Source organism: Coptis chinensis, chromosome 3 (genome assembly GCF_015680905.1).
Source record: "Coptis chinensis isolate HL-2020 chromosome 3, ASM1568090v1, whole genome shotgun sequence".
Classification (NCBI taxonomy): domain Eukaryota; kingdom Viridiplantae; phylum Streptophyta; class Magnoliopsida; order Ranunculales; family Ranunculaceae; genus Coptis; species Coptis chinensis.
Genome location: NC_141458.1, coordinates 17,129,768 through 17,153,873, shown reverse-complemented (window position 1 = coordinate 17,153,873; position 24,106 = coordinate 17,129,768). Strand labels below are relative to the sequence as shown.

General features: G+C 37.5%; 1 protein-coding gene and 1 non-coding gene across 2 annotated transcripts; both read left to right on the top strand.

The window, feature by feature from the left end:
* The first annotated feature begins 355 nt into the window (after nucleotides 1–355).
* LOC147508315 (uncharacterized) lies at nucleotides 356–4,423 on the top strand. Its single transcript, XM_086599121.1, has 9 exons — nucleotides 356–706; nucleotides 788–883; nucleotides 1,854–1,987; nucleotides 2,081–2,129; nucleotides 2,302–2,391; nucleotides 2,464–2,516; nucleotides 2,630–2,695; nucleotides 3,181–3,278; nucleotides 3,878–4,423. The coding sequence occupies exons 1-8, from the start codon at nucleotides 698–700 to the stop codon at nucleotides 3,221–3,223; spliced, it is 540 nt and encodes a 179-aa protein (XP_086455247.1). The 5' UTR covers nucleotides 356–697; the 3' UTR covers nucleotides 3,224–3,278; nucleotides 3,878–4,423.
* Nucleotides 4,424–8,388: 3,965 nt separating this feature from the next.
* On the top strand, nucleotides 8,389–8,585 carry LOC147508314 (U2 spliceosomal RNA). Its single transcript, XR_015219726.1, has one exon. It is a non-coding gene; the product is annotated as a U2 spliceosomal RNA (small nuclear RNA).
* Nucleotides 8,586–24,106: the final 15,521 nt, after the last annotated feature.

Below are 24,106 nucleotides of genomic sequence, written 5' to 3'. Positions count from 1 at the left end.
GGTGATTGGAAGTACAGGTATGGCCCTGATAATGATTGCATCTGGATAAGAGATGGTGTCATAAGGTGAACCGTTTTGGTTGAGGTCGTCTGTTCGACCTGCGTTACTCTGGAGCGATCTGAAATAGACCACCTACATGAGGCGAGCTGCTTATGAAGTGAGCTTGGAGGATGATGACATGAGGTCGGTGGGATCTCTACTTATGCTGGACACGTGTTTGATATTCATTAGATGTGAATATTACTCCCTCACAATTGTCTGTCAATAGGGGTTTTTTGCCCAAACAGACATTAGCACAAATAAAAGTTATTAGACAAACGGCGTGTCACATGTGTTAGATTCCATCTCAAACAGATCGAATGATCCCAAAACTAAGTTAAGATAATATTTTTTTTGTCCAAAAGGTAAAAAATTAAAGTGAGAAGTGATAAGGGTTTTTGCATTAAGTGTTAAGAAATTGTTTCACTTGTAGAGTTCAACACAACCTCTTACCAATCTAACGAGCTAGGTAGCATCCTTAATGAAAAATAGAGTTTGATGAATGCCCTGAATCGGATTTCTGGCTACGCCATTGCCGCGAGCGTATGCAAACTCGATGAAAAGAGGGCAAAATGTGACTTGGTTCATGTCTATTGCTACAAAATGCTCGAACGGCTATTAAATAAACCCTAGGCCCACGGAGGCAATAGCAAGGCCCATGACCCTAGTAATTATCCCACTAATTTAAATTGTACTTGTAATTTGTTCATGTTAGTAAGTTTGTTCATGTATTCAAATTTTGTTGTAGGCTGAGGAAGTGAAATTTGCTGTACCTTTGTTGGACATTGACTTGAATAAACTGGTGCTATTGTGTCCATGGAGACATCAGCAAAAAATCTACCTGTTTTTTTTTCTTGCTTCTCTCAGTGATATAGCAAATGAATAGATATCATGGAATAATATTGTTGTCTATGAAATCCTTAAGGTAATATGCACAGTCAAAATTACGGAGATGATTTCTCTCAGTGACATAGACATGATTTATTTTTTCAGGTTTGGGAAAAAAATGTTTGTTGTTTTAAATGCTGTATATAAAATTATTTATAGTTTTACATAAAACCCTTACCCGTGATATTGTGAGAATCTTCTCAGTTATCTTTACTTCTTACTCAAAGTGCCAACACTTCTCTCTCCCAGGTGGCTTGTTCTTCATTGAAATTTCCAGTACTTCACCTCTCTTTCTCTCTCTATCTCTTATTCCATTTTAAGTTATAACCACTTCAGTTGGATTTTGTTTTTTAAAGTTGGAATGAGCCAATCCTTCATCAAATTTTGTAAGTTGGTTGCAATATAAATTGATATTAGAGTCTCAACGAAACAGATAGATTATAAGAACAGATTAGTTTTAGGTTTTGTGCTAATAGTTCTTAGTTTCAACAATTCAGACCATTTTTTTGATGTGTTAGGCACACCGCACACGACATCCTTGTTGATTTTCCTCACAGAAGGACATGGGTAGTACAATACCCTTTAAAGTTTCCTTTCTTACTTGGCTTTTCTTGGTGTATCCGTGGCACCGTAGGACAATGTCAAGGAGGCCTTAGGGAAGACATTATGGACATCACTCTTTTCATCCTTTAAGTGAAACATAGCCGTTATTCAAAAAGGAAAAATGCAGGATAAAAATATGCTTTCAAAATGGAGAGATATACAGTTTAACTCATTCCCCAACAAATGTAGACCATTCACCTTTAATTGTTCCAGTTTCTTTTCTACAACTTGAATGAGAGATTCGAGTGGACTTGAGTATTTACTCATTTGGGAGAAGGTAATTTGGGTTCCTCCAATTAATGTGAGGGAACTTTGTATTTTCGCAGGTGATATTTCCTGTGAGCAGAAAATACTCTCCAGCTCCCTCCGCTCCACGTCTAAAATTAGTTTGTTCTTCAGAGCTGAAGGCACTGTTTTCAATTGATGACATCAAGCTTCCTGCATGGCTAGATGGAATGTATGATTTTCTCGTGATGCTTTACTGCACAATTTTCCTTGTTCTGTTTTAATTTTTTATATAGCATGTTTCTCATTTTGGTTCTTAAAAAAGGTGCATGGCTGAATACCTTCCCATCATAGAAGACAAACTTAAGTCCCAGGTAAGTGTGTGTGTGTGTGTGTGTGTGTGTGTTTGCTTCTTTTGCAACGTCCTTAACTGAAAAAATGGCCCGTCCTTGTTATTATGAGTTTCTGTCACTTGAGAGTCCTTTGACTTACATGTATCTGCATACTGATGGGTGATCTTTGTTTCTTGACTGTTCTTTCGTTAAGCTTGTGGAAGCGGGTGCGTCAATTGGTGCTAGAAAATGCTTTATAGAGGCTTTAACTCCTCTATTTGGAAGACCTCTTGAAGCTGATTCAGTACGCATCTTGAACATCTGTATATTCTCTATAATTTGATTTATATAATAAGTATTCTGACTTGACTTGCAGATGTTTTGCTGGAAGGCCACATTTTTTGCTTCCTTTGGGTCTTTACGTTTCTGGTACGTCTCAATCTCCTATTTCCAATAGAAAAAAAACTAAACAATATTAGCGGGATTCACTACCCAAAGTTTTCTTATATGTGCGGTGAGTAATTCTATATTGGTGCCTACAGGTGCACTTTACTTTATCAGCCCAGTTTCCTAAGCAACAACCAGCTTTGGTGCTTCAAAGTTCTCAGGTAAACAAGATTGCCAAATGTTTCCAATCTACTTATCTACTTACCTACGTTTTAAGCATACTTCAAACGTGCAAATCTTGCATTGCATTGTAAATTGTTGAGAAGCAGTTATATGACCTGTTTCACCATCACCGTCAACGTCGAGCTTCACTTCTTGGTGACTTACACAAACTTACACAAATACATTCTGCTTCCCGGGTGGTATTGATTAGCTTGGTTTCAAGATGAGACGTTCGAATTCTAGCATAACTGTTTACCGATAAAAGAAGAAGTTCTATATCCTAATTTAGTATTTGCTGTCAATTCTATTCTTTTCAGCCTGAGTGCTCCATTTTGTTAGTCACCAGGCTTACACTTAGTTAAAAGGGTGAACTATTCGGATTTATTTCTTAGATAGACTTGCAAAAGTGGGTTGTGTAATTAGTCACTGTGGCCCTCTTGTGCCCATCCTTCTTCCTGACCAAGTGACTGTTGTGATTTTGCAGCATTTCAATTCACAAGGTACACCAGTCATGTCTCCTCCTCTGATTGATTACCCTTGGAGCCCGAGATGGGACGTATCGAAAATGGCCGAGCGAATATTGTAAGTTTATTCTAAACCTCTATTGCAGCATAATTAAATGCGTAATATTTTGTCTTCAATTTGGGCAGTGACTTTCTGGTGGAAGAATGTATGGAATTCAAGAAGTATTGCAATGATGCCCGGTATCAACAATACTAGTCTAGTGTTTTTCAAAGGTAATTTACACTTTCGACGCTTAATCCGTGAGCGGAGCGAACATTTTGGGAGAAGGGGGGGTTATGCGGACAAAAACCAACTTGGTTGGTTTCTGTCCGTCTGTCCTCATCTCTTCCCTTCTGTTTTTTCTCTTCGTCTCTCTCACTCTCCCTTTTCCTCTCCCTCTCCAGACACTCTAAATCTCCACTCCTCCTTTTCCATCTCCACTCCTCCATCTTCCTCTCCCACTCCGCTCACCCCCACTGCTTAGCAGTATACTAGTGTGCTACTTTAGAAATATTGTATTTTGTAATTTTCACACCTTTCCTATCTGGAGTCGTAATATATGTTCTGGTTGTTGCGCTCACCTCTGCTGTTCTTTTTGCACCTGTTGCTTTTCAGTTTTTTTTCTTTTTTTTTTAAACTTCAGTATGGGTAACAAGGTTTTCTTCTGTGAAACTCAGTGTTCTGAAGCCTCCAACTTTACAGCAACCCGTTATTCAGTGTCAAAGAAGGAGAGTATATCAGATTCAGTTTGACCTGCTATATCTGGAGAGGAAGTTCGCTCCTGGGAACTTAGGAGCAGAACATTTTCCTAAGCACTTCTTCAGACATGGAGGTTATCTGTGAATATGTATCTTTGTGAAAGGCTTAATAACGGATTAAAAAAAGAAGTGTTTATTAAATTAGTCATTACTTTATTTTGCTTTTACTCTCCTGTTGGTCAGACCGTTCTTTTTGGAGTGCATAGACCTCAGGTGCATATTCTACGGTCTCCCAGGAGTGGTCGACCAGCTGAACACAAGGTTTCTCGTGTGTTGATAACTTGATATCACCTGGCATCGTGATCTATTTATAAACGTTTGATGTATTCATGTACAAACAAACCCAGCTTCGCATTCTCATATAGTCATATGGTCCCGATGGTGGACCGAATCTTAAATTTACGTATCTCTAACTATGTCCTGGCTTCGAGGCATTGATTATGTGAATTAAAAAACATTTTACAATACCATAATTTGTAAGTCAGTAAGTCGGCCTCATTTCTTATAATTTTTCTAAAAAAGAAAATCAATATACTTACTTTTTGGCAAGTATAGACCGTTTGAAAGGTAGAATAACTAACACTACCCTGGATCCTTGTTAGCAATTTGCGGATCAAAATTTAGAAGGTATAGCAATTCGCGAATTTTTGAAGGTCATACGTATAATACTTCTGAATGCTTGAAAGATTTGGAATAATTCGTGATTTTTTGCCTTGAAATGAATAATTCGGTTTTTGACGAATTTTTTAAAAATTCGGCTAAAAAAAAAAAAGTGAATGAAAATTTGGTTGCGTTTTTGTTATTTTTTATGTAGTTTGTGTCCTCACTCTGACTTAAGTCTCTCACTTTTACATTTTTAGTGATAAATTAATTCAAAAACTTTGTTTATACTTTTTGGACAATATTTAAATTGTTATGCCATAGTGTGTATGTATTTTGAAGTTTGAACTGTAATTTCAATCCAATAACAAATAACTTATATGGACCGTTCAATTGGTTTCAATGTTTTGGTAGCGAAATTGTTTGGATATGTTTGTTATGTTGTAAAGAATGACAACTATTATTAATATTTTCTAACATAATATATATGACGAATTTTGGCAACCAAACGTTTAAAACGCGTATTAATTAAATACCGTATAATTGTCGTATTGTGAATATTTGACCGAACCGTTTTTTTGAGTCAACGAATAATTCTTAAATTATTTCCGTATTTCAAATTGCTAACAAGACTATGGATATGCTTTGGGCTTTATAATAACTTGCATTTGTGCACATGCGTTGCACGTGGATTTATTTATTATTGAATTTGGGTGACTTATGCAATGTGAATGCATTGTTAAAATAATAATAATAATAATAATAATAATAATAAAATTGTCAACAGGCAGTTAAATATGCATGTCTAGGGACTTTTTCAAACAAAGTTAAATGACTATTACAAATAGAACATCATAATAAAAGAAATCGGCATTGTGAATGCCTTTGTACGCGTGAATGCCATAATCTACCCTGCAACATTAATGTTCTAATATAATATAAATTCAATTACGGTAGTAGTACAAAATAAAAATACAAAATTGGAGATAAGGTCCTAGAATGTTAGTAGTACTTCAATTTCTAATTATAGTGGGGCAGAGTCGCAAAGGTAACTTTTTATCTTTCCTGGCACATGCATAACATTGCGACCATTAATCCTAAAAAAAAAAAAATAAAAAAATAAAAATAAATCCTTGTCCTGAGATTAAATTCTTACAAACCATTTCCCTAGTCATACTCCTTTTGTCAGAAAATGGCCATGAATTAGTCAACTATATTCAATATTTCACGCGCTAGCTTTAGGCACATCTAGTATGTATACAATCAATTATTACACATGGATTTCTAGACTCTAAACAAAATACAAAGATTCAATGGTCTGAAGCCAAATTCAAAGTGCCTTTTGTTTCAGCATTATGTTATCCCCTGCTATAACTTGCTTCGTCAAAAGTCAAAACCACTTTTTTTTTTTTCTGTAACAAAGCATCAAAGAAATCATTAGAATAACATTAAAAATTACAAAGGGGAAATTAAGCATGTAGAAGAAACTACTTAAGTTCCTCTTATGTAGTTAATTGAGTCATTAACACATATATCCAATTTGTATAGCAGGGCACCAGTAAAAATTGACGAGCTTGAAGCAAAATGCATTAAATCTAGTTGTACTTTTCTCTTCTATTCTTGATCATCTGCAAGAGACAAATTTTCCTTTATCTTGACTAAACTATTTTTCAAAAAATCCTCGTCCCTATCTTGACTAAAATACATAATCAAACGGATTCAATGCAAGATATGCGTATAATAAGAACACATACCTAAAAAATTGTTTTCTATTGCCGGCAAGCCGAGACTCTTATATTCACAAACTTAAATGGTTGACATCAGGGTATTATGGAACTCACTCATAATCAAAATGGTGTCATTCATTATTAGTATGCAACAGTACATAGCAGGGATGGTGATAGAAGTGGAGATTTAAGTACTTAAACTAATTCTAACGAAACTCACTCATGATCCATCGAAAAACACACATCATTCATAATAATAATAATAAAAATAATAAAAAACCTTCTGAAAAATAGCTAACGAAAAAGAATTATTACAAATCAACATTTGGGGATTCTAGAGGATTATATTACGTTGACAAATCTTAATGGATTTAATGGAGGCACTATTTCCTTAAATAGGAGTGGAGATCGACAAATATGGCCAGTCATGGGGTTCACAGGGGTATAGAGTGATCAAGATTAACCAATGCCCAAAGGGTAATGCAAAAAAGTTTGAGAAAAACAATATTGTTGGATTGAACTACATATAATATTTTACACACATCACAGGGAGCACCCTATGCCAATAAAATGCACAACTTAACAAAAACATTAATACTAAGTTCCATATTCATGGCTAGCTACAAAACTGCTTTTAAGAAAGCAAAGAAACAAACACAATACTGCATAGGTCGACACAAAACCAATGAAGCTTGAAGAAAATGCAACAAAATAAGCTAACTTCTTGAGAGGACATCATCATTACGCAGTGAAGATTCAACGAAAATGTAATGAATTCCCATCTCTATTTGACAAAAAAGATAGAACCCTTTTTAAGTCATGTACCCATTCGCATTGCAATCAAATTTGGAGGCCCAACAGTTTATAAGCCCAGCCGCAATTGTTGACTTTTGGCTAATTTTTGGATAGATTCCATGGTATTGATTGCACTTAACAAAATTTCACAAACCCTCCAAACACTTGGATCTGCCAAGTCATGAATGATTACCTACCATTGCCCCACACTTCCCTATTTTGTTAGATAGAAGATGTTTTTCTTTCGTTCGTGCTAAGCAAGAAAGAAAAGAGTAAAGATGGTGTATTATTGGGTTTGGGTTTTTTAAATGGGCTAACCCTTACCCTGTTGTGGGTTGTGAGGCTGTGGGCTTTAATAACACTGTGATTTTTTATTTTTTATTTTTTATAGGCAAGCGGGGTTATTTAGAGGTCCCCTACCCCTTTTCATTAATAAAAATAGCTTAGTACATTCGTTGATAGATTGTGATCACTTCCTTCTACATTCACCTTGTGAGTAGCTCCTAGCCATATTTCATATATTTTGAAATCAAACTACCAATAACTGTATTTTTCTTAGAATTACCAATTTGCCACCGCAAAATTTAAAGAGAAAATCTAAAATATTTGCTGGAAAAAAATAGGAAATGATCTTCCAAATGTGTTTTTCTCATTTTTTATGTTGACTCATGAATTGAGTGATTCCCCATAAATTTATTTTTTATTAGGACTTAAATGATAATTATTGAATTTTTCGATTAAATAAAAAAACTAAAAAATGAATTTTTTACTAATATTCTAAGGGTAAAATTGGAAGTGCAAATCTAAACAAATATGTTCTAGGTGTTGCTTCTTGATTGGGCTTGGAGCCCTTAGAGGGAATATCATTGGGAGCAAAAAATCCTTACTGTGATTATGGCTATCTCCTACACTTTTCAAGAGATGGAAAATTCAGAGATGATTGTACTGATGTGCATAATGTGAGACTAGTAAAGAGAGTGTGCTGAGGAAGTATCGGATTATCGATGGGAAGGACAAGGGGCATGACTACCATCTATGGTCTTTCTGAAATTTAGAGGTGTAGTATGTACACAACCAATAGTGAAAATTATGACTACAAAAACTAAGATACGTACTTTGTGATTTGTCCAGACTCACTGCCCCTCTTTTTGAGACTAGACTGCTGCAGCTACATGCCCATACATATATCCTCCAGAGTCCAGACAAATGTTATATGAAGAGATAACATTTTTAGTCCCACATCTTTCATTGGGAAAAGAATATGGGCGACGTAGGCTATATAATGAAAGTCGAGCAGCATCACAAATCATACCTTTCTCGGCCTTTTGGCTAAGATCAAGTGTAGTATCTGTTCTTATCAGTTTAATATCTGATATGTGAGGCAATGCCTCACACGATATTAAATTAATTTTTGATTGGGGGAGGTTCCACCACAATAGCTTGCTATTGGGGATCTCATGTGTCGCCCATGCGTCGCACTAATGTTTGGGCTCGGTGCACCCCTACCAAAGCAAGTTTAAAACATTGTAGCCACAACATGGATTTACCACCCATTACAGGCCCACTTTGCCATAAAGATAAGTGCCTTCTAGCTTAGTTGGTAAAATCTTTGGGTGATGATATCAGAAGTTTGGGATTTGAACCCCAAGTCGGTAAAACCTTTGGGTGATGATATTTGGTCTCGAACCCCACCAGCATCAAAAAGTTACTGATCTCATTTAAAACAGGCTTACCAACCAAAACAAAAAAACCTTTGCCATACAGGTGAGCTATGTTTTTTTTTGGTTTTTGTTGCACAAAGAAAACTATGGCTTTAACCGTCTCCCCAATAATTGACTACAAAGATTTTTTTTTTCTAAGTAAGCAAATATTGTATTAAGAAAGTGTGCAGAATACAAGGTGGACTTATAGCCCGCTAAAAACAGTTACATGAAGTTAATCAAATCTAAACTGCAGGGATTCCAGTGAACGACCTTCTCTAGAATGAAAAGAATTGATAACTACCGATCAAGTTTTCAACTCTTTATGAGGCATTTCTAGGTAGATCCATTTGAACAAACCAAGTGTGCCAATTGTGAGTTTGAGTCAAATTTCCCGAAGCGTACAAAATTGCAGCACATAATATGGCTTACAGCCTTGCACTATGTGTGCATCAATGAATGATGTCCCTCATCTCAGCCAGAAAAAAAGCATGTAGTCAACAATATGAATGTACTGGCTTGTCCATAATCCTCTCTACATGGCTACATGTAATGCCTACCAAACCAAATTGTAATGTTCATCACTATTGTAGGTTTAGGACAACTCCATGACCATAGTGTGGTGTATGATAGTCCATTTGTAGCTTTTGGTTGTTTTACGGTTTTACCATTCAAAATTCCAACCTGCTACCTAGAAAGTCACCTTTGACTTTGGGATGGGCGTGTTTTTTAATAAATGGAAAAAACAAAGTGTGTTCCATTCATTCACCGAGCAAAGTAACTTGCACTGCGAGTTTGGGAGTGCTCTAAAATGTAGAGTAATCCTACATATTCAAGCAAAATTGGAACTGCAAGGTGTTCAAAACCAACGAAAAATGCAATTGTATTGGTGATGAACTTCCAAAGGCTTGAAGTTTGAACTTCTTGTTTCAAACAGGCATTCAAACTAGATTACAACGGTGTGTATAAGCTTAGAAACTGAACTAGCCTCTTATAACACCTTTGAAAAGTACAAAAAACTGTTGAAAGGGAGTGATATAAAGTACATGATCTTAACACTTTTAGGTGTGTTAGAGATTTGATTTCTCTACTCCGTTCGGTGTGAACACAAATTCCTTACTCACGTGTCCTCGTTCGTTTAGTTTTGAGTAGGGATTCGAACCAACCTAAATTCTAGGACATCATACAACTTCCTTATGCTCTAAGTTAGTAAACTAGTGAGTAAGTTTCATATTGATTTGCTAGCTAAGTTTGTTTTGTTTAAATCCTAATGGACGCTTAACATGCGAAACACAAAAATGGTAAAAAGCTACGAATTTTCACAAGATATTCAAAGAGAAAGAAGGGGTGGAGGATCATGCTACTCATGCAAGGTTTTATTATCTTACCTTAGTATCGGATTACTACCATCTCTAAGCTGTTTTGGGTTCATTATAAAACCCAATCCGGCTTCAGAGTCGATCCCTAACGAGATGAACTCATTTCTAAGTCCATTTCCTTAGCATAAGGAGTTGAACTGGAATTTCATCTATGAAACTCCATCTCAACTCCTGGACTCATAAAACCTAGTCCTGTCAAATATGGAATCAAGAAGTTAAATAAGACTCGCGCGTGCAGCTAGCCCAGGCATAAAAAGGGAGGCGCACGCAAGTCCTTCTTCACTTCCAGGCCTCAAGTTTGGCCGGACACTACCATTTTGGGGTAGTGTGTTATATGTGTCCTTAAGTCCAGGCAGTGAATCCTACTTCTAAGAAATTTATACGATACCTCAGATGAGCATCATTAACCTTCAACTTAGGAGGGTTTTAGCTCATGATCCTTGGATTATTGAAGGCTACAAGATATATGTATGTAAATGAGAGAGAAAAAGAAGAAAAGAAGATTTAAGCACCAGATTTACCTAAGGAAAAATATAGTTTATTCAAGAACTAACATGTTCCCCATTAACACTATTACAAGGTTTTACATAAAACAAAAACAAAAGAACTAAAACAAGACAATGAATGATAAAGGGAAAAGAAGTCAAGGAAGTAAATGGAGTGAATCATTTTGTTTTGTTTTCTTCCTATATTTGAGAGCATTCGCCCCTAATCCCACGTGAAACACACACACACACACACACACACATTTATTTCCATCTTATCCACAAAGTTATTAAAACAAAGTGACACCTTGCTTTGTTTTCACTATTAGCACCTAATTTTATCTAATTTCATTAATTACATGCAAGGTGTCAACTTTGCACCAATTATTTGCATCTTTATCTTGACTTGCATGATGACTAATCAATTCTTATGGGCCCGCATAGTGGGTCCACGTACTGTGTCTAGTGACGGCCCGGTCTTTTGGCATTTTTATAACTTCCCACCTTTGCGTAGAGTTTGTCGCACTGATCATCTGAGTAGTTCACTTGTCGCATTCGGAGTCTTGATTCAAGAGATATGAGCTTCGGAAGTTTGATGCTTCTGTGTACGTAATCTTGTTTCTGACCTGATTCTATACTGTTTGAGTCTTTGGGCTTTAGTCTGGATTTGTTGGGCTTCACATGGGCTTAATCAGAAAGCTTATGTATACTCCCTATTTCGTGTTTAAACGCTGGCTTTATCATCATTTTTACGTCAGTTGCTCCAACCTGCAAAAGCACAAAAATGCGATTATTTCCTGGTTATTAAACACATAATTAACCAAATTGATATGTCTCTATGGGGTCTAATATTACAGTTTTAGGTACTTATCACACTATCCCCAAACAACACTTTGCTTGCCCTCAAGCAAAGAAGAGACATTAAAACAGATAAGTGGCAAAAAATGTGTAATCCTAACTAGTCCTCGTTTCGCAAAGTGCAGTTGCATTGACCATATGCAACAAGGCCTTAAACCCCTAGGAATTCCATAGTGGACGAGTTATAGCCTCGTGAGAGTTTTTCAGAGAAGATACTCACAAACTTCATTTATACTAAAACGACTCAGTAACAAAAGTTTGTTTCCTAAATTAATCTCAGATATCTATACATCTCCTTAGCGAGGAACGATGATTAATTCCTTTGAAACTCAAGTTAATATGCATACAATAATTAAAACATCTACATATGGACATGCATACAGTGAACTTTTCATTGAAATGTACAAGCAGGGCCGTTTCTGGATCCTTTGGGTAGCGTCCCTAAATGGGTTCTCACAGGTATGTGTTGAAACACAAATTCGCTCATAATTTTCCCACATAGGTTTTGCTAACTCCAGTGTACAGTGGCACACGTTTCCTCACATCTCAATGACAGTCAGAGGAGCCGAGGTCGATCAATCACGTCTACTACTTATTATCACACTATCCTACTCCTAATTGAGCTAGATGTCTTTATTAGGTATTGTGGGGGCTTAAGTGGTGGTGTAGAAGAAAATGGAAATGGAACTTCAAAAATGACAAGTATGAGAGAATAAGGTATTCAAGATATTTACACTAAAGAAATCCTTGTTTTCTTTTCCTACTTCTACCTGAGTTACCCAACCTTGCTCTTAAGCCTTTGGACTATGATTTTTGATATATATATATATATATATTTTTTTGAAGGCTTAAGAACATGATTATATTTTTCTTTCCTGAAGCAAGGAACTGACTTTTATTTGGGATAAGTCTTTCTCTTTATTTTTCTACATTTCATCCTATTTCTCATACTCATCATTTAGGTAGGTTTATTTTATTTGGGGTTAATAGACGGGTAAGGAGTTTTTGGTGAAAATGAAAGGTTTGATGAAAGGTTCAGTGGAGTGACTAGCGGTAGAATTTGTAACAGGTATGAATTTTGTCTATGTCAATCCAAAGATGGCCTAAGTTCTCGCCTAGGGTTCGGATGGTGATCAAGTAAGTAGACGCGTGATTTTCTCTATTTGGAAAAACTACTCCTCTGTGTCATTACTCACATATCACACATATTGAGGTTTTTTGGTTAGATTCTCATAGGATTGATAGTTTAAGTATAATAACCGTGGTTTCCAGAAACTTACTGCTATGTACAATCGATGATACTTAGTGCATGAATACTCATGAAAAGATGTAAACACTATTGCTTACGTGTTATCTTGAGTTTCTTAAAAACAAATCCTAATTCGAATGCTAATGTGAGATTTCTAGACGATTGTCATCATTGAAAAGGAAACAAGACTATGTTACTAAGTGCATTCACTAACAAGAAAGTGGAAACTATATACAACCTACAAGTTGCCTAATTTTTGCTACAAGTTTAAAACACCCCCAAACTGAATGATGCTTAATCCTCGAAGTATCAATAGATAAAGTAAGAAATTACCTGAGAACCTTGAGCAAAATTAGAACTGGATTGCTGTAACAGAACACAATATATTATATAGAAAGAAACAACGAAAAACAATAAAACATGAAACACAACTATTTACGATAGATATATGTACAATGTCCTACTCAAATTCACCATCCAGTAGGTCCTGATGTTCTGGCGTCTTCTTGAATGAAATGCATCTCCTTAGCATCACACCAAAAGATAATAGTCTACCATATGGTGGCCCATCTTTGTTCTCCTGATTCGTTCAAATGTGCCAACATCTTTTCATCGTTCGAGTAACAACGAACATGCCTCAGGTACCGTGAAGGACGTCGTCACTGCCGAAACCTCAATGAGCGAATTATTTTGTTTGCCGGGCACATAGAATCTACCTTGACCCAGTCATGAAAAGTAGCTGAAAACTACGGAAAATGTGTCCTCATAATTCGGCAAGCGGTTACTGGTAAAAGTATATACTCATCCCGATGAGTGCGAGCTCGTTTCAGATTAGAGATAACACAGTGTAAGATATCAAATAAGGTATGACCTTGAGCAAGGGCATTGAATACCATGCAGGCAGCCTCATTGGCAGTAGAAAAATGCCAATCTCCCATGATGTTCAGAAGTATAACACGTTCATGGTCATGCTAGCTAAGGGAATAGTGATGTCTCGCCATAACACAGGGCCAGCTCCTTCTCGTGTAATTTCAAGACCATCACCGTATGTGGAGCGAAAAGCAGGCCAATGAAAGGAACGGTGAGAATTATGGAATATGTAATGCCATGTTGCTGCCGGCTCATGATAAGGAAGATCCAAAGTTAGGGCAAGCATTTGTTCCGAGAAAATATGTCGTGTGCCACTAACTAGGATTGTGAACCTGTCTAAGAAGAAGCCATGCGCATGGTTGAAAGCTGGTGTGTCTTCCATATTAGCAAAAAAGTATGCAGCCAAACTAGGAGAATAAGTTTGGTCAGGTTGATGGACTAGGGAAGACCAGCTGATGTTAGTGATGTAGTCATGGAAAAGATGGTTATAGGTGTATGAGTCCATCATAGCCTGGAAGGATTGCTCAGGAATGATTTTCGGAGATGCCATGTTTGATGAAGTAAAAGGGATGGGTAAGGATAAAGACTAACTGGATGGATGAATGAGTATGGAAGAAAATAGATCCTCTTATAATCAAATTGAAAATCACAGGTTAAAATTGTTCTTGTCACAACTTGAATTATGACAATCCTAGTAGGCATTTCTTACAAAAGAAGACACAAAGATAACAACAAAATTTATAATATGACGAAAAACGTAATAATTTATTAGGTTATTATTTATTTATTTACTTATTATTATTATTTTAATTATATTCAAGAAGAAAATCATGGATCATGATGATGATTCTGGAGACGCATATTGTGCACCAGACTGTTTAGTTTATAAATTTGTTGGCTGAGCTACATCTGAATGTCCCTATGGTTGGCTGAGAGTGTAGTTTGATTCTCCATTAGAAGAGCGTGATTTTGCAAGGACCGAGAGTGATTTTCCAATATTTCCTCCTGTTCAACATCAAGCATTGCTTGACGTTCTTGGAAATCCATAAGAGTTTTTATGATGAGTTCTTGACGTGCGTGTAGTTCCCGCATGCCTTCATGAAGAAATTGAATGCCTTCCATGGGATTAAAAATGTTCTGCATGGTGTTCTCACAAAAGAAATGTTCAGAGTTTGAGCTTTGGTCGCCTTGTTCGTCTGTCAGAGTATCTGGAGTCTGAAACCCAATAGCGCAGTCTGTGTGAAGTATAGTAATGGTCGCTCTTTGAAAAGGTATTTATGGAGAAACTACTGGATAACCCCAACGCATCATAATTTGCGTTACTAAAATAGGCAGAGGTGCTAACCTTCTTGTTTTCCTGGTGATCGCGTTCCAGAGGTGTTGGATTATGTAAAAATCATCTCTTTGATTCTGCATAATCCAAAGTAGGAGGAGTTGAGGTTTTGTCACTTTAGATTAATGTGATGTACCCACCACATTGTGTCCCAACCAGTGGAACACAACTCGTTGATTCTGTTTCAAAGAGCGTTGAAGAACAACGTGATGTCTATTTCCAACTTTGCCACGAGATACGGTGGCCCGTAGTAAATTTTTGACGGAATCAAATGTTGAGTCTTGAAGTTGGAACTCCTGGTTATTCATTGGAATTTGAAGTATGTCGGAGATAATTTCCCTAGTTAATTCAAATCGTTGTCCATAAGCGTTGAAATAAAAGTTTCCATTTTCGGGTCCGCTAAATTGGTAGAACATCAAAACCAATTCTCTAGAATAAACAGTTGTTGAATGATATAGAAGAGGCAACCATCCTCGACGTACAATTTCTGTGTCAAAATAAGGAGAAAACCGACCATCATCAAAAAAATTCAGGTAGTCTTTCTCAAGCACTATCTTTCTTAGTTGATCCATTTGTAGGTATAAGGGAAGGAATGATAGTGAAGAAAGCGTGAAATGAAGATGGCGGAAAGAAAGAGATTTATAGCCAATATATGAGTATGTACAAATCAGGATGCAAAGTGCAGTTAGATCCAGAATTAAAATGTGAAAACACAAGAGAACCATGTGATGTTGCTTCACATAACTATGGAACAACAACTATGGGTTTCCATAGTACGTCTTTTCATGTCAGAATTCCGAAAACAATTAATGAGGTGTTTCAATGTTAGAAAATACGGATGAAGGTTTCACATGGCAGTTAGACCTACAAATAATTTCTGATTGGATGAGCATACCTCAATAATGGAAGATGGATAGAATAATTGAGCTGCATGCGCGACAAGTTTTTAGGCGTACCGTGTAGCGTGCGCGATCTTCTATGAACACCACGAGTTGAGATCGAATTGTTTTTGTGATTTATTGATTTTGCTTCTTTGTTATGGATTTTATAATTTTTTTATGTTTATGATAAGATAAAAATACAACTAATACACACAAATATTAAATAGGGAACTTCTCCATTAATACATAAACCATACAAATGTGTGAGAATTATTTAACACACCATACTAATATATAAAACGACAAAGGAAAAGAGAGATGTAGGCCAGTTACATAGATCTAGATATTATGGAGGATGTTATGCATGATTAACAGTATCACAACGATAAATACTGTTATCAGGGCGACGGTGAATGCCCCATCACGTTGTTCCGTTTCAAATTTCTCGATCGGATTCATAATGTTAAAGAAGATGAGTATTTGGGAATATGAAGATGTGGAGAGTGAGAGAATGGGATGAGTGAAGTTGATGAGGAGAGTCGGATTTTATAGTTGAAAAATGTGACCTTTTGGATATCTGACCGTTGGGCCTATGAATAAATCCAATGAAGTTGCTAATTGAATCAGTCCGTTGGGCCTAAAGAGTAGGCCCAATGCATAAGGAAACAAACTAAAATATTAGGAATGACAATCATCTCATAACATAAATAATTTCTCATTTAATCCGGATGGAGTTACAAAATTATGAGAAATTAAAAGATACACCGTTTTACATCACTAGAAAAATAAAATGCAATACATAAGGAAACAAATGACATAGTCATTTTTAAACTAAGGAAAAGAAGCTGCTACTGGGAATCCTCTGGGTTTGTAGAAGATGAACCAGGGTTTCGACGACGATGGCCACTACGACCTCCTGACTGAGTTAACTGGTCCTGAATGTGGTCTAAGGACTGCAGCATTTGATCCTGGAATCGCTGCTGATTTGCCATTATCATGCGCTGGAAACGGCCTTGACGATTATGCATCTCTTGCTGAAACTCTCCCATGGAAGTACGCATCTCGTCTTGGCGAATAAACATGCTGCGCATGGCAGCGTTCATTTGCCTCAAAGCTTCCATGGGAGTATTGATCCGACGCATGGCGTTCTCATTAAAACAATTGGGAGGTGAAGGAGGAGGTGGAGGCACATTATCATGCTTAGCATTATCTCTGGCAATGGGTTCCCAGTGATCCATGACACAAGTCTCAAAAATCACAAAATTTTTGAAGGACCTTGTTTGAATGAATGGCGTAGCAAACTGGAACCCTAAATTAAGCATAATCTGAGTAACAAGTATATCAAGAGGGGCTGACCTGTCGGAAGCAGACGTAAGGACATGGCCAAGGAAATGGACCATGCAAAAAGTTTCCTTCTTCTCTTGGAGGATCCATAGCAGATGCAAGAATGTCTTGTTCACGTTAGACATCTTCGAAGTACCGATTACGTTATAGACCAGCCACTGAGTGACGGCCACTGGTTCCGTTTGAGCAAGTGTTGGTACACGCATCTCGAGCCGTCGTTATACTCTCCCTCGAGAAGTGTGTCAAACATCAATTCCATTGTATTCGGATATTCTGATATCAGCAGGGTCGGACTATCGGAGTTACTCAGAATATCCGTTATAATCCACAACAACTCCAACGTGAGTTCACGTTCCATCCTATCCGCCGTAATCCAAAACTCATTCCCCCGGAAACCTCCATTGTTATAGAACTTCAACACCAAATCTTCGGAGTAATGAGCCGGAACTCGATGCAAAAGGTATTCCCACTCCCTACTAGCAATTTTTGCATCGAAAAAAAGGGATGAAACATGCCAGAATCATAGAGATTTTTAAAATTTCTCTCGACTGTGATTCGATGATTTCCAGCCATTTGAGTGATCGAGATGAGTTTCTGAGGGTGTATATTGGTTTCACGAAGTGAGGGGATGGTTTTGTTCGAGGGAAGTGGAATTGGTGAAGAATCGACCGCGTGCGCGAGTTGAATTTAGGCCAGCAGTACCGCGTGCGTGAGTCGAGTTGAAAGGAACAAGATCCGGGTTTTGTGGAAGACAAAAATGAAGGGGCTGACTTGTGATGGGTTTTGTGACCGGACGTGTGATTTGGGTCAGGTTCTAATTTTTGGCCCAAGCCCAAATGAATTCTGGAAATTCCCATTATGTCCCGGAATGTCCCGAAATTTGAAACGCGGAATTTTGATTTGTTTTTACTCCAATTTGAACGAATGAGATGTCAAAACGATCGACATTAAAAATGTCATCCAATGGAATATGGTAAAGGCACATTGCTTTTATTTTATTTTATTTCATTATTATTTCATTATTATTTTATTAATTTAATTTAATTTAATTTAATTTTTTTTATGTACAAATTTACATGGGGAGATTAACGTGTTAACAACACCGGATGGCCCAATATCATACAATATCAGAACTTGAAACTACCAGAAGACTTACCACATACAATATCGCATTAACCGTCATGTCGGCTCGGATTTAACCCAATCCAACCGCATCGTGGCTTAACCTTTATGTTTTGGGGGTTTAGGGTTTAGGATGGTACCATCCCTGACCAAAGTGCAATGGTCTAGTAATAATATTACCCTTAATACATATGGTATAATAGCCTCAAACTGCCTCGAAATAGCAAACAGCTAGGGGTTGGCCTGGTGAAATCCATTGCCTGTCTAGATTAGGCAACATCTGATGTTGAACAAAGATCGCTTTATGCACAGTGCAGTGTGTAGTGCAAAGGGAAAGATAAAAGACATGAATATATACATGTTGAGTCTTTTAACGTCAGATCCTCAAGACGAATGTGAGTCTTTTAACGTCAGATCCTCAAGACGAATCCCAACTTGTGGGAGCAACGGGGCGACGACGAAGTTTATCCTGCTCAGCTGGTGTCAGACAAAAATATACCTTATACCGGCAATTGTCAGATATTGATTTAAGACCCGGACAGAAGGGTGTTTGACAATGCATACACCACCCCATCCTTCGCGCACGTCGCTTATGAGCAAAAGTACTACAACCATTACCAATTCGAGATGGGTGAGACTTACACCAAATGATGAGTTGAAGTTTACGAGGAATAGAATAGAAAAGGGAAGAAAAGGAAGGAGGGGAAATTTTTGGTACCCATTGTTTACCAGAAAGCACGTTTGCTCGATTAACAGAAGATATTTATACTCAGTTTTGAAATAGAGTTTTTGTGGACTAAGGTTCCGGCGCTTGCAACCACACACTCTAGGAGATTTGAGAAAAGAAAATAGAAGAGGGTCCGACTACCCTAATGGTGTACTTCCCATATTTTAAACACATGGAAGGAAGTACACCAACGAATCTATTAGTCTCTGTAGACTAGATCTTTGAGAAGAGTCTTTTCGACATTTGGAGAACACAACTCATGATAATATTTAAGACGTTGTCCATTTACTTGAAATTTGCTGTTATAGTTTAGATTTTTCAAAGAGATAGCCCCATAAGGGGTGACAACAGATACAATGAAAGGACCAGACTATCGAGTTTTTAATTTCCCTGGAAAAATGTGTAGTCTTGAGTTGTACAACAAAACTTTTTGACCAATTTTGAAATATTTTCTCAATATGTGCTTGTTGTGCACTCTTTTCATGTTGGCTTTATAGGATTTCGAGAGATCATAAGCATCACTCCGAATTTCCTCAAGCTCATTTAACTACAATTTTCGCTTCTCGCCTGCCGCATTAGTATTATAATTGAGGCTTTTGATGGCCCATATAACACGATGCTCAAGTTCAATCGGCAGATGACAAGGTTTTCCAAAAATGAGGCGGTAAGGAGACATCCCTATAGGTGTCTTAAAGGTCGTTCCATATGCCCACAAGGCATCAGATAATCGGAGAGATCAATCTTTCCTAGATGGATTAACTGTTTTTTCTAAAATGGATTTAATCTCTCTATTCGAGACTTCTACTTGGCCACTGGTCTGAAGATGATACGGAGTTGCCACCTTGTGAGTGACTCCATATTTCTTTACTAACAACTCAAAAATTTTATTACAAAAATATTTTCCCCCATCACTGATGATAGCTTTGGGCACATCAAAACAAAAGAAAATATATTCTTTTAAGAACAAGACTACAGTTTTATGATCATTCGCGCGACACGCCATTGTCTCAATCCATTTTGACACGTAGTCAATAGCTATTAATATGTAGAGAAAACCTTGAGAATTTGGAAAGGGACCCATGAAGTCGATGCCCCATACATCAAAGATTTCTACAATTAAAATTGGATTTAAGGGCATCATATTGCGTTGAGTAATACGTCCTAGCTGCTGGCAGCGGGTGCATGCTTCGCAATGCTCATGTGCATCTCTAAACAGTGTTGGCCAATAAAACCCACATTGTAGAACCTTGGCCGCAATTTTCTTACCACTGAAATGACCACCACAAGATTGTTCATGGCAGAAGGATAACACGTCATTGTGTTCCCAGTCGGGAATGCAACGGCGTATTAGTTGGTCGGAACAATACTTGAAGAGGTAGGGATCATCCCAGAAATAAAATTTCACAGTGGATAAGAACTTTTTCCGGTCATTACGAGACCAAAATGAAGGGACGTCCTCAGTAACTAGGTAATTTACTATATTAGCGTACCAAGGAGACGAAAAAATGGAATACAAGTGTTCATCTGGAAAGGAATCACAGATGGGTTCAGTATCATTATCAACATCACTGACGAGTCGTGATAAATAGTCTGCAACCACATTCTCGCAACATTTTTTATCTCTAATTTCTAGAGTAAACTCTTGTAAGAGGAGAATCCATCGGATCAACCTCTGTTTTGCATCTTTTTTCGCTAATAGATAACGAAGTGCCGCATGGTTAGTATAGACTATTGTGGAAGAACCAACTAGGTAGAGACAAAATTCATCTAGGGCATATACAACTACGAGAAACTCTTTCTCAGTGGTGATATAGTTACGTTGAGCTTCATTAAGAGTTTTACTAGCGTAGTGGATGACAATTGGCTTGTCCTCTTGGCGTTTTCCTAGGACAGCTCCAATAGCGTAGTCACTTGCGTCACACATTAACTCAAAATATTTAGACCAATCAGGTGGTTGAATTATAGGAGTTGTAGTCAGGGAGGATTTTAAAGTCTCAAAAGCTTGTTTGCAATTGAAATTGAAGTCAAAGACAACATCCTTAAGTAGGAGATTGGTTAAAGGTCGAGCAACTTTTGGGAAATCTTGAATAAATCTCCTATAGAACCCTACGTGTCCTAAAAATGCACGAATGTCACGAACTGTTTTGGGTATAGGAAGGGAAGCAATTTTTTCAATCTTAGCTTTATCGACTTCGATTCCGTCCTTTGAAACAATATGTTCTAGGATTATTCTTTTTGTAACCATGAAATGGCATTTTTCCCAATTAAGAACGAGATTTTTCTCTTCACAATGTATAAAAACCTTTTCAAGATTTGATAGACATCTATCGAAAGAATCACCATATATTGAGAAGTCGTCCATGAATACATCCATAAAGCGTTCAACCATATCACTGAAAATGTGTAGCATACAGTGTTGGAAAGTACCAGGTCCATTACAAAGGCCGAAAGGCATCCGTTTATATGCAAATGTACCAAATGGACAGGTGAATGTTGTTTTTTCTTGATTAATAGGATCTATGACTATTTGAAAATATCCTGAATAACCGTCGAGAAAATAGTAATATGCATGACCTGCTAACCGTTCAAGCATCTGATCAATGAAGGAAAGTGGGAAATGATCCTTACGAGTGACCGCATTAAGTTTGCTATAGTCGATACATATTCTCCATTTCACTGGAATGCGAGCGGAGATGCATTCATCTTTATCATTTCGCACAAGTGTAATGCCATATTTCTTTAGAACAACGTGTACTGGACTCACCCAAACACTATCAGAGATAGGATAGATAATACCCGCATCGAGTAATCTTAAAACTTCCTCTCGTACCACATCCTTCATGGTGTGGTTTAGACGATGTTGCGGTTCACGCGATGTCTTTGCATTTTCTTCAAAGTGTATGCGATGAGTGCACACACTAGGGTCAATGCCCTTAATGTCATCGAGAGACCATGCAATAGCAGAACGGTGGTTTTGAATGACCTGAATTAAACAAGATTCCTGATCGGCAGTCAATTGTGAGGATATGATAATTGGGTGACTACCATCTGGATCAAAATGGACGTATTTTAAATTTGAAGGAAGAGGATTTAAGTCAAGTGTGGGAAGAGTGGGTACCAAAGATTCTTGAGGAAAGTCTTCTTTCATAGAGAAAACAAATTGATGTTCTTTCGATTCGCTTGACAACACGGTAGTAGGGTCAAATAGTGGCATTGACTCTAATAGCGTGTTTACTTCCTTTGTATAAGTATCGATATCAAATTTAGAATCGCCAAAGGAAAGAAATCGGTGTACGTCATCGTCAGGAAAAGTGTTTGTTAAATACTCATGCACAAGGCTGTCAACTATGTTCACCTCACCATCAATGTTTGCTTCTGAAATTTGTTTCATTAACTTGAACACATTAACTTCGACTGAGAGATTTCCGAAGGACATGGTCATGGAACCATCCCTACAGTTTATGAGAGCATTAGCAGTTGCTAAGAACGGACGTCCTAAGATGATAGGAATGGAATCACAAGCAACTTCTGTATCCAGAATGACAAAATCGACGGGATAGTAAAAGTCTTGGACTTTTACAAGGACGTTTTCCACAATGCCTTTTGGATACTTAATGGAACGACCTGGCTAACTGCAGAGTCATGGTGGTAGGTTTAAGTTCATGAAGACCTAGTTGTTTAAATAAGTAATATGGAAGTAAGTTCACACTAGCTCCTAGGTCTAGTAGTGCACTAGCCGTATATTTGTCACCTAAGGTGCAAGGAACTGTTGGTCGACCAGGGTCCTTGTATTTGACTATACCATTGTGTTCGGTGATGGATGGAAACTATTTAGTGAGGAGTGCTTGTTGAGGAACATTGGTTCTCCTTTTTGTGGTGCATATATCTTTCAGAAATTTTGCATGTTTTGGCAAAAATTTGAGGGCATCGAGAAAAGGTAAATTGATTGTCAAATTCTGAAAAGTTTCTCGAATTTCATCAAAATTTTCATCTGGGTTATTTTTTGCCAAACGTGCAGGAAACGGTGCCTTAGGGAGGAATTTGGCATAGGGGTCCACTTGCTTGTTTCCTAATTTCTGAGTTGTTGACTTTGTTGGACTTGGTGTATCCATCGTAGGTTCATTATTGAAAACGGATTTAGTGGAATCTTCGGATACCTTTGGTGGATCATCTAGCATACGTATTTGATTGTCCACAGTTTTGCCAAATCAAAGAGTAGTGATTGTGTTCACCTCACCCTGGTTTGGAGTACTTGTACCAATTACATTGGTGAGTTCAAAGGCAGTGTTGGCTGGCTTAGGGTTTGGAACTTCTTCTCTAGGAAACACGCCTTTCTGACTTTTTTCTTGCGCTAATTGTTGAAGTGATTGTTGGATAGACGTTAATATTTGAGATTGTTGGTTCATGTAAGCTAAGAAGGTCTCGCTCGTCCTATCAGTAACGAGTGGTGCAGGTTGTGCAATAGGTACTAGTTCCTGATTATTGCTGAGAAGTTGTTGATTATAGCCAGAACTGGGATTGGCTGGAACAAGGTTGCGGTTGTTTTGGTAGTTAGCATTGGAATTATTTTGGAACTAATTTTGGCTTTGTTAGTACTACTGATTATTTCCTTGGCGGTATGGAATAAAGTTGTTTGGTGAGCAAACAGGTGGATTTGCAAAACCTGGAGGAGCCATCTGTTGTGTATTTGGGCACCAAGCAAAATTCGAATGTTGTCTACAAGGTGCAATAGGAATGTTGAATGCACAAGCCTCTTCTGATGGTTGAGAGGGGGAGGCATATAACAAGGGACAATAGGCATCAGGATGGTCAGGATTGAGACAAAGGAAACACAGGGAAGTGTTAACGTTCATGACCTGTTTTGGAAGTTGGTCGTTTACTTGAACTGCTAGGGCATCCACTTTTTTAGTCAAGGATTCTATCAGATTTTTTAATTCGGGATCTGGTTTGACTTCAAAAATAGATGTCGCTTTTGTAACAGTGTGCTTAGATGATCTAGAAGAATCAGTGTTTCCCCAATGTGTACCTCTTGTTGCTTGTTTTTCAAGAAAAGTATATGCTTCAGTAGCTCCTTTGTC